Consider the following 16,425-nt stretch of genomic DNA (forward strand, 5'->3'; position numbering starts at 1 on the left):
ACTAACTAAACAATGATTACTTACTGTTATAAAACTGGTTTGGTGTGTAGTATTCAGGATTGCCCTCAACAGACACACTAAGAGCTACCTCCCCTTTGTCAACTCCTCCACCTTCCTGATTGTTGCCATGGTAATTACACAGAAAAAAGAATGGCTCCATGTATGGTCGAAAACTAATCACTGGCCAAAGAAAGCTAGCCAGCAGAATAATATTCAAAAGTATCTTTTCCATAGTACTTTAGTATAATATCACCTGAAATGGAAAATTCATATCAGTTCTGTTGTTGTTCCATCTTCTGTATTACAAATTACTCAAATAAAGTAACTTTCGTACTAATAATAGTAAACAGTTTAGGGAATATAACATGTGTATCAGGGACAGTGTAGTGGAATATGAAACAGTACCTTGAATATTAACATGTGGAATGGCTTGTGACCCACTCATGACTTATAACATTGGACGTACATAGTTTCGTGTGTAAATAGAGGTGGTGATATTGTGTATAAATGTGTTAAGATTCTATTCTATTTAAATAGTATTCTACACTGAAAAGTGGGTCGTCTAATATAGGCGGAACAGTACAGACTAAACAGAGTCACCTGGACTTCTCTCATCTGGCAGCAAAACCTATGCTGAAAAGGCTTTTTGGTAGTGCAGAATGTATAAATATGAAACCACTTTTAATATGAAAGTCAAAGATGTATTTGGGACTTTAAATTTACCACCATTCATCTAAGTCCACCCATTTTACAGAACCAACTTATTTGATGTACCAGTATTATATAATTTGTACTCATCCTGAATATGCATGAAATTTTTGACACTGTATGTAAAGCAATTTTTGACAATGTATGTAAAGCAATTTTTGACAATGTATGTAAAGCAATTTTTGACAATGTATGTAAAGCAATTTTTGACACTGTATGTAAAGCAATTTTTGACAATGTATGTAAAGCAATTTTTGACACTGTATGTTAAGCAATTTTTGACACTGTATGTTAAGCAATTTTTGACACTGTATGTAAAGCAATTTTTGACACTGTATGTAAAGCAATTTTTGACACTGTATGTTAAGCAATTTTTGACACTGTATGTTAAGCAATTTTTGACACTGTATGTTAAGCAATTTTTGACACTGTATGTTAAGCAAACAACAATCAATGGGTCCATCATTTATGATCTATCCTGATTCAAATTTTTGTAATTCTTCTTTAAGCCCCACCTACGATAGTAGCTGGGCATCATGTTTTTCGGTCTGTGCGTCCGTTCGTCTGTCTGTCCCGCTTCAGGTTAAAGTTTTTGGTTAAGGTAGTTTTTGATGAAGTTGAAGCCCAATCAACTTAAAACTTAATACACATGTTCCCTAATATATGATCTTTCTAATTTTAATGCCAAATTAGAGTTTTGACCCCAATTTCATGGTCCACTGAACATTGAAAATGATGGCGCGAGTTGGGAATTCGTGTACTATGGACACATTGTTGTTTGTTTTCTTTTGATTAATTTTAAGAAAACAAATTATGACTTGCTGCAAGAAACACTGGGGAACACATAATTTATTATTAAATTACATCTCTCAATTTATTATAAAATTACATCTCCAGTATGGAATTAATTTTAAAAGGTAAAAATACATCTTAAATATTTTTAATTTTACTTCTTTGATATTTGAATTCAACACAAAACATGTATGAGGCTACACAGGTATCTTTAAAGCAGGTTGACATTATATTTGAACACACAATTGCATAATTTTAGGCCATCTATGCTACCATCATGATGTCATACACTTGTCACAATCAAATGTTTTACCAAATGTGCTATGAGTTTTTAGGGCAAGCATTTTAGAGAAATAAACTGGAAGGGAATTATGAAGAATATTGATATCATCTATTATTCTTACAATTATTTCCTCCAAAAATATTGTCTTGGTTTGATTTTTTATTTCCTAGAAATGGCTAACAAGACCCAGTGTTGGGACAAACATTAAGTTAATCAATAGATATAAGAAGATGTGGTATGAGTGCCAATGAGACAACTCTCCATACATGTATATGTAAAATTCTTAATCTGGTCTTACATTAAACCAAAAAGACCTACTACAATTGTAATAGCTATGCTATTAGACTTACAATTTAAATACAGGTGTTTTCTGTAAGAATTAAAAAAAATTCTTCTGTATTCTTGATCGTCTTGTGATGTTCTAAAATGTGAGTGTCAGACTCTTCCTTTTTCAGTCAAATTTTGCTGTGACATCTGTCAATTAAACAATCATAATGATATTATTGGATGACTGTTCATTTCAAGATCACCTGACTCTTCACTCCCACTACACATAGCATGCTTTGCACATGCTCATGACAAAAGCATAAATTCTATTTTAGTCTCAAGATGTATATTTCAGCATGCAAACATGAACTTTCTTTCAACAAACAACTGCATCTATTTCTATCACAGGTAAAGATCACTTGCACTTTTAACTGTGTCAAATGTACTTTTGTTAGAACCATGTTGATTTCTTTCCAATAAAATTGTTTTGACTGTGTAAGTGTGATTAGTTCCAATAAAAAAAGTTTTTTTTACACAAAGTTAATATTATCGATATCATATTTACTTAAACTAAAAAAAAACTTAATGTTAAACTTGTATAATTACATTTACAACAACTTTTTGATTATTTTACATTCATTTTGCACATAAATATATATATATATAGAACTGATCATCCATTTGTGCTAGGATGAATCTGTGAACATAAGCATTTGACCAGATCATATACAAGTTTCTTTAAAATTTTAAAAGTGCAATTTGAATTCTCCTTGGAATATATGTATATTATATGGAATGGTTTTGCTCATTGTTCAAGGCTGTATGATGACCTTTAGTTGCTTACATCTACTTCATTTAGTCTCTGACAAAAAGTCAGATACAAACAATTTAAAAAAATAATACTTCTTCTTCATAGAATGAAATTATATAAGACAAATTTCAAAGAGAATTAATTGGGTATCATTTCAAGTGCTTAGTATTGTAAAAAAAGTTAAAACAATTTTTATAATTTTTGAAAGATAAAACATTTTTCTTTAAATGATTATTTTACATCTTGCAGTGAAATGGTAAACAAATTATTTTAAGAAAGAGTGAGGAAGTTAAGAAATAAATTTGGAAATCATTTTCAGTTTTTTATACAGATGTAGTTTTGTTATCTCTAACTTAGGCTGACTTTTGGCACAAAGCATTCTTGATACTATTGGCACAAAAAATTCATGCCAACTAATGACCAAAGCATTCTATACAACTATTGACACAAAGCATTCTATAAAACTATTGACACAAAGCATTCTTATTAACTATTGACACAAATAAAATTGAGAATGGAAATGAGGAATATGTCAAATAGACAACAACCCGACCAAAGAGCAGACAACAGCCAAAGGCCACCAATGGGTCATCAACGCAGTGAGAAAATCCAGCACCCGGAGGTGGTCCTCAGCTGGCCCCTAAATAAAATTGTGTACTAGTTCAGTGAAAATGGATGTCACACTAAACTCCAAAACATATAAATGAACTAAAATTAAGCATTCTTGACAACTATTGACACAAAAGCATTCTATACACCTATTCACACAAAGCATTCACACAAAGCATTCTATAAAACTATTGACACAAAGCATTCTTGACAACTAATGACACAAAGCATTCTATACAACTATTGACACAAAGCATTCTATACAACTATACATTAATTGCAAATTTCTATACATATTCTTTTATTATTATCATGATAGTTTTTCCATTACTTAATATTAAGAAATCATGTTTAAAAGTTATTGGACTTCTCAAAATTAATTCTAATAGGTTCAATAATGTAGCAACTGATGACAATTGATACCAAAAGCACATTTGATTCTAAGTTCTATTGCAACAAAATTCTAATTTTGGGTTGTCTCTTATTGACATATACCAATCATCCAGGATTACGAAAGGTGTGTTAAGGGCCACCAAGGCAATATTAGGAGTGGTATACATACTTTTGAAACATCTATGCATTACCATATATATAGCTACATAAGGGGAGGCTCTGGTCACCCCCTATCCCCTAAATCTGCCTTTGACATCTGCTTTTATTCATAAGATTGTTTTGAAATATGTGTTTGCCTTTCATTGCTTAATAACAACTAAATAATTTTTTTGACTGAAATTTTGTTTTGCCATAGTAATAAAAGTTATATTGAAGGAATTCATGTTAAGATTGTTAAAGTAGGGCTTAGGTTGCATATCATAACTCTGTAATAATCCAAATAACATGCAAAAAAATCCAATAAATGCACTAAAAGTTATATATGTCCAGATCAAAATTTCATCCAGACTTACAAACCTTACTTTGCCTGTGCAGGAATTCATACATGCATGTATAAATCTTTTTGAACAAAGTATTCTTAATCATCTAAAGCAATAACACCATTTCAAAATTTCTAATTAGATAGTCTTATTTTCAAGCTATTATAGTACAATGGTACTACACAAACAGCTTTAACTCATAGAAGGAAGGATTCTTTTTTAAAACTGGTACATAATAATCCTTGTATCTATAATATCATAATTTTTCAAGTACTTATGTAAACAAACAAAAATTGGGGTTGCAATTCCAGTTCAGCGTAAGTATGCCTCCTTCTAGGATATTAAAACATATTTAAATTCATATTTTTAATTAAATTTGAGACATAAATCTTTCCCATCAATAATACAATTTTCAAAAAAATCAAAATAAGAATTCAATTATTTTCAAATCATTAAAAAAAACCAATTACTTACCAAAATATACAATAATCCTTGTATCTGTAAGAACTTAATATATTTCCAGTAAAAAGTCACTTTACTTACGTAAATAAAAAAATCACATGTTGCAATTCCAATTCAGCATAAGTGTAGCTCCTTAAGAGTAACTGCTGCTATAGACTTCAGTCTTTTGTTTTGTAATTCCTGTACTCTTCAAATGTCACGGGTCTTGCCAAGAGGATAATTAGGCAGCTGTCGTGCAGTTGTAATGACGTATGTTTGTCAAACTTTCATGACATTCTTTAAAACTAATATTAATGCATGTATTTGAAACAAGAGAGTAAACAATATACTTGAAAAAATACTTCATAGCTCTTAAAATTAGATATATAATTACAAAATATTCATATTCTTGACTAATTCCTGAATATAAACTGTATAATACGTTCTAACATTATGAGCTTATATCATTTATTTTTGTCAGTAAATTGGTTATCTTGAGTACAGTAGATAAGAAATGGTGAAAATAAAAGCAACATTTTATTTCCTACTGTGTTGTGATGTAAATGAAATTCTTGTTAGTAATAAATAACAACTTATCATTCAAATGTAATTTTACTATAATCTAAATTCATTATATCACATTTTTCAATTACCTTTCAATTAAATATTGACGTAACATTTATAGCTTTCAATCTTTTCGAAACAGTTCCATCAAACAATGTCAAAATTGGTTCTTAATCCATGTTTTTGAATATAAGACTTCTCTGTCTAAAGACAAGGTAAACTTTATATAAGGTAGACGAGGAAGACCTCATTACCTTCACAAGAGTGCACTTGCTGAAATATTCTTGCCTGCTTTACCAACCATGATTGATTTTATGTTGCTAGTCATAAAGTTAATGTTTTACTATATGTACATGTAGCACATAAACTTAACATATTCACTGACTCATGAAAATGAGGTCAAGATAAGATAAATCAAGCCAGACAGACATGTACACCTTACAATCATTCCATACACCACATATAGTTGACATATTGCTTCCAGTATACAAGAAACAGACCAAACCAAAACAAGAGTGCACAGGCTGAAATGTCTCGCCTTCTTTACTAATCATTAATCTTATGTTGATAGTTCTAAATACAAAGCTTTACTACAACTATCACATAAACTTAACATGATCCAAGAAAATGAGGTCAAGGTCATATAAACCAAACAAGAAATACATATACACCTTACAATCATTCAATACACTAAATATAGTTGATCTATTGCTTATATGTTCTAAGATACAGACTTAACCAAGAAAACTAAACATTGACTAATGAACCATGAAAATGAGGTCAAGGTCAGATGAACCATGCCAGGCAGACATGTACAGCTTGCAATCCTTCCATACAACAAATATAGTTGACCTATTGCTTATAGTAATAGAAAAACAGACCAAAACACAAAAACTTGACACTAAGCTATGAACTGTGAAAATGAGGTCAAGGTCAAATAAAAACTGCCAGACTGACATGTACATCATAAAATATTTCCATACACCAAATATAGTTGACCTACTGCATATAGTATTAGAAAAAAAGACCAAAACTCAAAAATTTAACATTGACCACTGAACCATGAAAATGAGGTCAAGGTCAGAAGACACCTACCAGCTAGACATGTACACCTTACAATCATGCCATACACCAAATATAGTAGACCTATTGCATACAGTATAAGAATCAAAGCACTGTAAGCGCTGTAGGCAGTTAACCAAAAACCAAGGCAAACATAATTATGAAAACTGTGGCTATGTTGCTTCATTTTTTTTAAGATTTAAAAGAACAAACATTAAACATTCATATATTGTGCATTTATGTTCATTTAATGAATTAATTATTAAGGCAAATAATTCATATTTTATCAAGGTTTTCAAAAGCAACGCATATATCAAGTATATTTTTAATGGTCATGTGTCTGCAGTGGTACAAGTTCGAAATGATTGCAGTTGTTCTAGTTGATAGTTAACGTTGGTATTAGTTGACTGTTAGTAGTTCAAGTTGACTTAGTACGAGCTTGTAATAGTATGCATGGACTTGCTTCCCTGGAAAGAAAACTGAGTTTGTGTTCTACAGTGCAAAAGTTATGAGACACAAATCAGACAAATGTTTACTACTACGGGGATCAAAGGTGAGGTCTGACTGACCTGCCCATAGTAAATGTAAATGACCCCCGCCTTCACCCCAAGTCCATGATGTCTAAGTTTGGAATAAAATGACAGGTGATTATAATAAAGTTGGTCAAACACTCTTGGGCTTGAAAGATATGTTTTCTTTAAAATGAGCCATATTAAAATGAAATTTTTTATAGAACCAGAAATTATTCAAAATATAATTAAGGTAAATTCTTTAAACCTGCTCATTTTTTGCATCAATAAAATTTTATAATAAACAAGAAATAATTGTAACAGAATGCTGTTACGAAGTCTCCCAAACAAAGCTGCCATAATTATTCATTCCCATGGTCGCCTGACATTGGGCAAAGTCTAGTACACATTGATTAGGTCTAGTAAAGTGATATGCATATGTGATGCCTATGAGATTGACCTTGTATGTCATTCAAATCTGTTTGAAATGACGAACAGGAATGAATATGGTTTAGGAGTTGGTATCTCAAACTTTTACAAGTTCTTAAAACACACACAAGAGGGGATGGGGTGACCTTAGAGACTAACCCTATGTTTCATTTGATTTTTTATGTTGTCCCATACATGAATATATATATGGTTTAGGGGTGGGGATCTCGTCCGTTATCAAGTTTTCAAACAGGAGGGGGTGGGGTGACCCCAGTGACTTCCCCTATTTTTCATTTGATTTGTTATATTGCCAAATACATGAGTATATATGGTTTAGGGGTGGGGATCTCATCTGTTTCCAAGTTATCAAACAGGAGGGGGTAGGGTGAACCTTAGGACTCTCCCTATATTTCATTTGATAAGTTCTGCTGTCCCATACATGAATATATATGGTTTAATTAAGAGGTCGGGATCTCGACTGTTTCCAAGTTCTCAAACAGGAGGGGTCGGGTGACTGCAGGGACTCCCCTATATTTCATTTGATTTGTTATATAGTCCCATACATGAGTATATATGGTTTCGGGGTGAGGATCTCGACCGTTTCCAAGTTCTCAAACAGGATGGTTTACAGTGACCATAGGAGCTGCCCCTATATTTCATTTGATTTGTTATATTGTCCCATACATGAATATATATGGTTTAGGGTGGGGATCTCGACCGTTTTCAAATTCTCAAACAGGAAGGGGTAGAGTGGCCCCAAGCACTCAACCTATATTTCATATGATTTGTTATATTGTCCCATACATCAATATATATGGTTAAGGGGTGGATCTCGACCGTTTCCAAGTTCTCAAACAGGAGGGGTGGGGTGACCCCCAAGGACTCCCCCTATATTTCATTTCATTTGTTATATTGTCACATACATGAATATGTATGGTTTATGGGATCATTATTTTTTTGTATGCTCCAATGAACAAATTATGTCTTTAAGAGAAAGATATATACCTACATATTACACACAAAATCCTTCCCAATTGAAACTTACTGGTCTATTATCACACTGTAACGTGCCACTGCTAACAAAAGTGTGCATGTTTCTAAGACATATTGAAAAAATATTTTCATAATACAAAGCATGTTACAATAACTTCATATCCACGTTGCAATTAAGAATTTTGCAAACAAATCAACCAACTATGGTTTATTTCAATTTTATTGTATGATATCACTTATTTATTTGTTGTGTGTCTTGCTTGTAAATGTATAAGTATATATGTAATTGTTAATGTATAATTGTTATCCTCTTGTAGCACCATACGTGTGCTTAAGTTTAAATAAATTGTCTTGTCTTGTCTTGTCTTGGGATCTTGACCGTTTCCAAATTCTCAAACAGGAGGGGTGGGGTGACCGCAGGGACTCCCTCTATATTTCATTTGATTTATTATATTGTCCCATACATGAATATATTTGGTTATGGGGTGGGGATCTCGACCATTTCAAAGTTCCAAAACAGGAGGGTTGGGGTGACCCCAGGGACTCCCCTGTATTTCATTTGATTAGTTATATTGTCCCATACATGAATATATATGGTTTAGGGGTGGGGATCTCGACTGTTTCCAAGTTCTCAAACAGGAGGGGTGGAGTAACCCTAGGGACTTCCCCCTATATTTCATTTGATTAGTTATATAGTCCCATACATGAATATATATGGTTTAGGGGTGGGGATCTCATCCGTTTCAAAGTTATCAAACAGGAGGGGGTAGAGTGACCCAAAGGATTCCACCTATATATCATATGAATTGCTTACATTCAGGTATCATATAATCTAGTTGCACTATTTGCGAAAACAAAGTAAGAAACTTCCAGCTATGTTAACTGACCCTTCAAAATTGAGAAAAAAATTGCAGTAATATGTTTATACTTTAAAAGCATCTTACATGCATTATCAACATTTATCACTGATAAAGAAGATTTATACTGTCACCAGGAACATATATATTGTTAGATATACTGTTCCCAGCTGTCACATTGTATTGGATTTTGACATTAAAATTTGTCAAAAAGTAATTTTGAGTTTCTGTATCAAATATTTTTTGCTTTTTCTTTCTTTTACATATATCTTTTGGTTTCCATTTCTAGTGTTTATATTTATTTACCATGCATAGATGTATTTTGTCACCTGCCTGAAATTTTATTTGTAGTTGATCTCCAAAACCCGGAATTACCCTTATCCGCTTCCGGAATCGGACCCGATATTGTAATAGTCTACACGGCATCCATTGTTTTTCAATGTTGTTTTTGTCAGTCAGATACGATTTTACTCGAATTTACACATTACTTGTAGGCGATTATCTGCATAAAGCTAGCGGTTGAACAAAATGAACATCGCTGTCATGAATAATAAAGATGAAAATACGTTTTGAGATCGTTTATTTAGAGACTTTGGTAAAAAGGTTTGCAAAGTTATTTTTAATTTTCTTTCAAGTGAAAGGTCCGTCGGGCGTAGCTAGTAACCAAGTCGAGAGTCCGATTGCAAAAGTGGAAGGTCGCGGACCTCGGACCACCGCTAATTTGAACCCCTGCCTCCAAATTGAAAAGATACGAAAATTTCGTCTTCTAATTTGAAATTGCCGCCAACAGCATGAACAGTGGAACTTATTAATAGACTACTGACGTAGTTGTAACACGTATTGACGACAAACAATATTCCTACGACTTTTGCCATTTGGGAAATCTAAACTACTTGTCTTTAAAGATTTTCGGCGATTAAATATTTCATACAATTGTTCTTTGACATCTTTGCCAAAAGCACAGGGGATAATAAACTACATAAGGATTCCTAATGTGCTCTACTTCCTATGTGCAACTTCAAAACTTTTGGGTGGTTCGACGATCATTTAAGGTTTTTTCTGGTCATATTTTTGTAATCCAGAATTAAAAGTATGAAAAAACTATTCAATTAGTTATAAATAACATTATATCCAGCTAGATAATAACAATGGCACGTATTTCAGCATTTATTGGGTAGAACACAAATCTAGGGTGCTCGCATAAGGCAGCTTAACTGCCTAAAAACAGACCAAAACACAAAAACTTAACTATAACCACTGAACCATGAAAATGAGGTCAAGGTCAGATGACACCTGCCAGTTGGACATGTACACCTTACAGTCCTTCCATACACTGAATATGCTAGACCTATTGCTTCTAGTATCTGAGATATGGACTTGACCACCAAAACTTAACCTTGTTCACTGATCCATGAAATGAGGTCGAGGTCAAGTGAAAACTGTCTGAAAGGCATGAGGACCTTGCAAGGTATGCACATACCAAATATAGTTATCCTATTACTCATTATAAGAGAAAAATTAACATTACAAAAAATCTTAACTTTTTTTTCAAGTAGTCACTGAACCATGAAAATGAGGTCATGGACAATGGACATGTGACAGATGGAAACTTCGTAAAATAAGGCATCTTTATCCAGGTCTTCCACCATCTAAAATACAAAGCTTTTATGAAGTTAGCTAACGCTGCCACCACCGGATCACTATCCCTATGTCAAGCTTTCTGCAACAAAAGTCGCAGGCTCGACAAAAACTTAATATTGACCACAGAACCTGTATATGAGGTCAAGGTCAGATAACCCTGCCAGATAAACATGTATACCTTACAATCATTCCATGTATCAAATATAATTAACCTTATTGCTTATGGTATCTAAGAAACAGACTCAACCAGGGGAAAACTTCACATTGATCAATGAACCATGAATATGAAATCAAGGTCAGATGAACCCTGCTAAACAGACATGTACATCTAACAGCTATTTCATACACTAAATATATATTGGTATTTGAATTATGGCTAATAGTATCTAAGAAGAACACCTTACTACTGAAACTTATTGGCCAATGAGCAATAAAATGAGGTCAAGGTCAGATGAACCCTGACAGACACCCATGTACACTTTACAATCTTTCCATACACTAAACATAGTTGGCCTATTGCTTGTAGTGTCATGGAAGAGCACCTAACTACTGAAGCTGAACATTGACCTATGAACCAAGAAAATGAGGTAAATTACAAATGATACCTACCAGATACACAAGAAACCTTACAATCAATCCATACACCACATATAAAATACCTATTGCTTATAGAATAAGAAAAACAGACCAAAAGACAAAATCTTAACATTGATTAATAAACCGTGAACATGAGGTCAAGGTCATAGGCAGTTACTTCAAAATAATTTATAAAAATTTCCATAGAAGATAGATCTTATCATGCTGATCATTTTTTCAGTTTACACTTTCAACCTAGCTCCTACAGGTTTCAAAATATAGGCCAAAATATTCGAAAAATTGAAAAAAATGTATATTTCAGGAGCAATAACTCTAAAACAGGTGGACAAATTTATTTGCAATGTAGACTTTAACCTAACTCCTACAGTGTTTATGATAACAGCCACAACTGCTAATAAAATGCTTCGCCGAGCACAGCCTGACATGACCGCAGAGGTCGAACCCTGAACAGTTGGTGCAAGTTTGGACACAATATTCAAGCTAGATACTGTCTGAATTTGGATTGTGATCAAATTTTTGACATATTATAGGTTTCTGACACAAAATAAATGTGGTGAAAGATCTTAAAAATTTGAAATGGGTTAAAATATTTGTATTAATTTTCAATTGAAGATTTCTTGCTATTGCGTAATACTGTGCAATTGGATATTTCTTGCTATTGCGCAAAAAAAAATAAAAGCATTATACGACACAATAAATTTGGAGGGGGAGGGGGAGGAAGGGGGTGTATCTTTAAGGGGCAGTAACTCCAAAAACAAGTCATTAGATTTTTCTCCAATTTCAGAATGGAAAAATATTGACATGCTGATCATTTTTGCAATTTCCACATTAAATCTTACCCTGATAGTTTTTGAAACAATTGCAAGTTAAAAAATCAACATTTCAAGGGCAATAACTCCAAAATCGGTGGACACGTTTTTTCTCCCAAAGTTTTAACCCTGTCGGTTTTTCTTTCATTACTATAATTTTTGAGATATTAGCCAAAACTGAAGTTTGACCCATAACCTCTACTTTTAGACATCACTGTCATTTTGGTTGATCAACCTGGACTAAGACAAATTTTGTTATGAATCCATAGAGTAGTTTTTAGAGAAGTTTTTTAAAGAATAGTTTAGACGATGGACGACAGACAACAGACAGACTTAAAGTGATGGCAAAAACTCACATGGCTCCTCGGCCAGGTGAGTTAAAAAAGAAATAGGAGGTGCCTACTCCATGTATCACAAGATCATACCTGTCAACCTATGAAAATGAAAATGCAGGTCATGACCTGCATTGAAGAATAAAATCTCAGGTCATAATGCATACGAACTTTTTCCCAGCTGAATTTAAGTATTTAGGGGACATTTTTATTATATTTGAAAACAAACATTTTCCAAAACATGTTTCCATGGTTAAGTATTAACTGATAATAATTTAAAAGGGTTATTATTGCAATGCACTTATGGCTTTGATAGATTAATGTTTATTACTTTAACATTTCAAGTCAAGCCATAACCCATTTTATTATAATCAATTCACCAGTCAAAAGACGAGCGTGTGCATCTTTTTTTTTTTATCTTTATCTATCTACATCTTTTTACATTCTTCCAACAGTTACTTATGGGGGTTAATGACCTTAACTGGCTTTAAAGCCCTCGCACGGTCGGTATTCTTCTAAGAACGGTTGATGTTAGAGTATAATAAAAAAAAAAGTTTTAAACCATTCAAAGGAAGAAGAGATGAAAAAAAAATAATTTTCAAAATATTTATTTTCTTATTGTTCTAAGGTAGAAAAATAATGAAAAGTAATATTCTAATGTGTATTTGCATTCAAGGTTTTTTAGATTTAATTTTTTTACAAAAATAAACATAAATTTAAGAAGTATATTATGAAAGGTGACAAAAAAGAGGAAGTAACTCAATTGTTTTGTGAAACAACTTTGAAATACACAAATTATTTATGACCTAAAGCTAAAGTAATTGGTGTTAATGAACAGTGTGTTTAATACCAAAGCTCTCAAGTGAAGCCATGCACTGAAATTGGTCACTTAATTTGAGTTTACACAGCTAGTTGAACTTCTTGTTCAGGAAGAATTACGAAATTTGCCGGTATTTCAAAGGAAAATCACTTATGAAAATCAGTCTGAAGACTTAAGAATCCGGGTGAAAACCTGTCATTTTCGGAATTCCCGGGTTATTTAACGACCAGGCGGGTATTTAAAAAATCTTGTGTGAGGGGTGAAAATTTCAGGTCACATCCGCAGGATAAGGGTCAGTTGACAGGTATGCACAAGATTCTAAAGAATATTACTATTTTAGTAATTTACCTATAGCTAAAGAGAGATACAGGTGGACCTCAGGGTTAAAAAAGAAACTAACAAATTAAAAGGCCACAGTAGTTGCCATCTTATCACTTTTCAAAGCCTTTTCCATAATTAACTTTCATGTACTTAATCAGTGTTAGTAACCTCATCTAGTTGCTCCATTTCAGTTTTTCCTCCACTTGAAGAATTTGATGTTGATGGCAGATCTTAGATAGTCCATACCTGCGAACTTTTCAAAATCTCCATTGGGGGATTTTAAGCACAAGAGGACCTTATGCTACTCTTTTTATTGTCATAAGTATTGTTTTATCTACTACTATATTGTTTGAATGAGTATGTATGTGCTTAAATACCCTTTTAACTCATTTGATTGCCTGTTTGAAGGTGTTTAGTTTATAAAATAAAGAATATCAAATTTCAGGTCAACACCTCTCATGGGGATATACCCCATAAATTTGGATAGTTGGCTGGGATGATAGTCTTTTACAGATTTATTTCCACCTTCTCTAGTCTTTTAAGGCGATTTAGAGCTTGATAAATGTAGTATAAATCAGGTAGTTTGATTTCTCTTTTGAATTGTTTTTAGTCATAATCGAGCCTTTTATAGCTTCCTATACAGTATCTATTTTGCTCATTGTCGAAGACTGTAGGGTGACCTGTAATTGTTCACATCTTTGACCTTTGGTCTATGGATAGTTGTCCCATTGGCAATCATACCCTACCTCTTGTCCCATTGGCAATCATACCCTATCTCCTAATTTTATATACATTATTATATATTATTTACACTTGTAGATCATTGAAGACACACAATAAAAATAACTTCTACAAGTACTTTTAGGCTTGCGAGTGTTGACTTGTGGTCTCGTTGAGCTATCAAGCATACAACCTGTAAATATCATTGTCCATGAAACTGTGTCAACTTTAAAGTATTTGTCAAGTAGTGCTTTAACTATCATACAAAACACAATTTAACTAATACTAATATTTACTTATTTGATTTATTTCACAGATTCACATTATGCACAAAATAGTCTCTACATTTAAAAATGTGCAACTGTAATTTTCACAAGTAACAAAACAGTTTTTCCACTAACTCTGCATTCTGAGAAAACCATCACTGATTTAATTTAATTTCTCAAAAACTGGCAATTCACGTAACTGATTTGAGTGCGTAATAATTCTGCAGATTTGTTATCACAGTAAAGTCTCTACTTAACAGACATCTTCATACAAAGTCAAACAAGTACCTCATTACCTCAAAGTTCACTGTCCTGTAAAAATAAATATTTGAAACTACTTAATTTTAAAATATTAATTACCGCCAATCAGAAAATAAATAATATAAGATTATAGGAAAAAGGGATATTTGGTAGATGAGCATTTAACAATATAACTAATATAAACATGTGTGTACGCAAAAAATGTTTCTGGTATAATCTTCATTTGGCTTATTCAAGATAAACTGTGGGAAAAGTCATCTTTAATTTTTATTGCTGTCCTTCATCTTGACAAATTCCTGGGATACTTCCATGGCAAGTTTTAGAACACATTGCAACACTAGCACCCAGCATCACTATTTGTTGATCTTGATCCTGCTATCTTATTTCATTGGAATAATTAAATTGGCATTACAGAAAACTACTTTAAAACTTTGGGTTTTTTTTGTGCCATGTTGGTCCTATTAAACCTGTCTTGAGAAAATGTCAGAATCACATTAGGTTATGACATTGCACATGGTTCTGAAGAAGGGGAAATTAATTTCCCAGACTGCTACTTAATTAAGGTAATGAAAGAAACTCATATTTCCTCTTCTAATTGTGTCAAGTATATACTTGATATCTGATGTAATTGGCAATCCTTTAAAGTGTTTAATAAAGTTAAATCATCACGATACACTTCAAACTCAAGAGATATTTCATTAGCAAATCTTAAGACATCAACAAATATTACAATCATGTGACATCTAATGATTTTCAAAGCAAATGTATCATATATTTATTGCAAGTTTAATTTTGTTAATATTTCATAACAAAAGAAATTAATGTAACATAGTACACATATTTCATTTAAATTCCATCTTTCTTCTTCTTACTTTCTTTTTTTCAATAAATATTTTCCAAATCTATATCATATCATCAGTGAATTATCAATAGCCAAAAAAAATACTAGAAACTTGATTTAGTGTGCCGCTAAAGGAACATACATTAGTAACCTAAACTAACCCAATATTGTCCGAAGAAAAGGAGAAATTCTTTTGCTCTTCCAAGACATTTTTAAGATGATATAGAGTCAAACCTGGGTAAACCTGCCCTGAATAAACTGGTTTCCTGTCCATTCCGGCTGAAAATTGAAGTCCCATTTTTCACCTATAGTCTTTATTATACCCTCTGTAAACCGAACATTGTATTTCGAATTCCTGTCTAATTATTAATTATGCCATCCTAATACTCTTAATGACATTAATTATTACCTGTCAAAACCGGTTTGTTTAATCAATTTTACACAACAGTATTGATCGATAAAAACAAAATTGTTAACACAAGAGGGTCTATCAAAATTATCAATTAGCAAGGTGTTTAACTGTCAAATTACAGAAGTGAGCTGTTTTTATTGAAACATTATCAAGTTTTCATTAAAAAAGCAATTGAAAATATGAACGTCAAAGCTGTAAGTTCTGAGGA

The 16,425-nt window shown here is 32.5% G+C and overlaps 2 protein-coding genes across 2 annotated transcripts in view; both read right to left on the bottom strand.

The window, feature by feature from the left end:
• Positions 1 to 5,213, bottom strand: part of LOC127700647 (reelin-like) — an 87,328-nt gene extending 82,115 nt beyond the window's left edge. Inside the window, exons 1-3 of the mRNA XM_052204205.1 lie at positions 4,886 to 5,213; positions 2,134 to 2,257; positions 25 to 253 (exon numbers count right to left, since the gene is read on the bottom strand). Of these exons, the coding sequence (XP_052060165.1) occupies positions 25 to 232 (208 nt within the window). The 5' untranslated portion in view covers positions 233 to 253; positions 2,134 to 2,257; positions 4,886 to 5,213. The remainder of the gene's footprint in view (positions 1 to 24; positions 254 to 2,133; positions 2,258 to 4,885) is intronic.
• A 9,510-nt stretch (positions 5,214 to 14,723) lies between these two features.
• Positions 14,724 to 16,425, bottom strand: part of LOC127700755 (origin recognition complex subunit 5-like) — a 38,845-nt gene continuing 37,143 nt past the window's right edge. Inside the window, exon 15 of the mRNA XM_052204410.1 lies at positions 14,724 to 15,015. Coding sequence (XP_052060370.1) covers positions 14,970 to 15,015 — 46 coding nt within the window. The 3' untranslated portion in view covers positions 14,724 to 14,969. The remainder of the gene's footprint in view (positions 15,016 to 16,425) is intronic.

This window comes from Mytilus californianus, unplaced genomic scaffold (assembly GCF_021869535.1).
Source record: "Mytilus californianus isolate M0D057914Y unplaced genomic scaffold, xbMytCali1.0.p SCAF_1, whole genome shotgun sequence".
Lineage (NCBI taxonomy): Eukaryota > Metazoa > Mollusca > Bivalvia > Mytilida > Mytilidae > Mytilus > Mytilus californianus.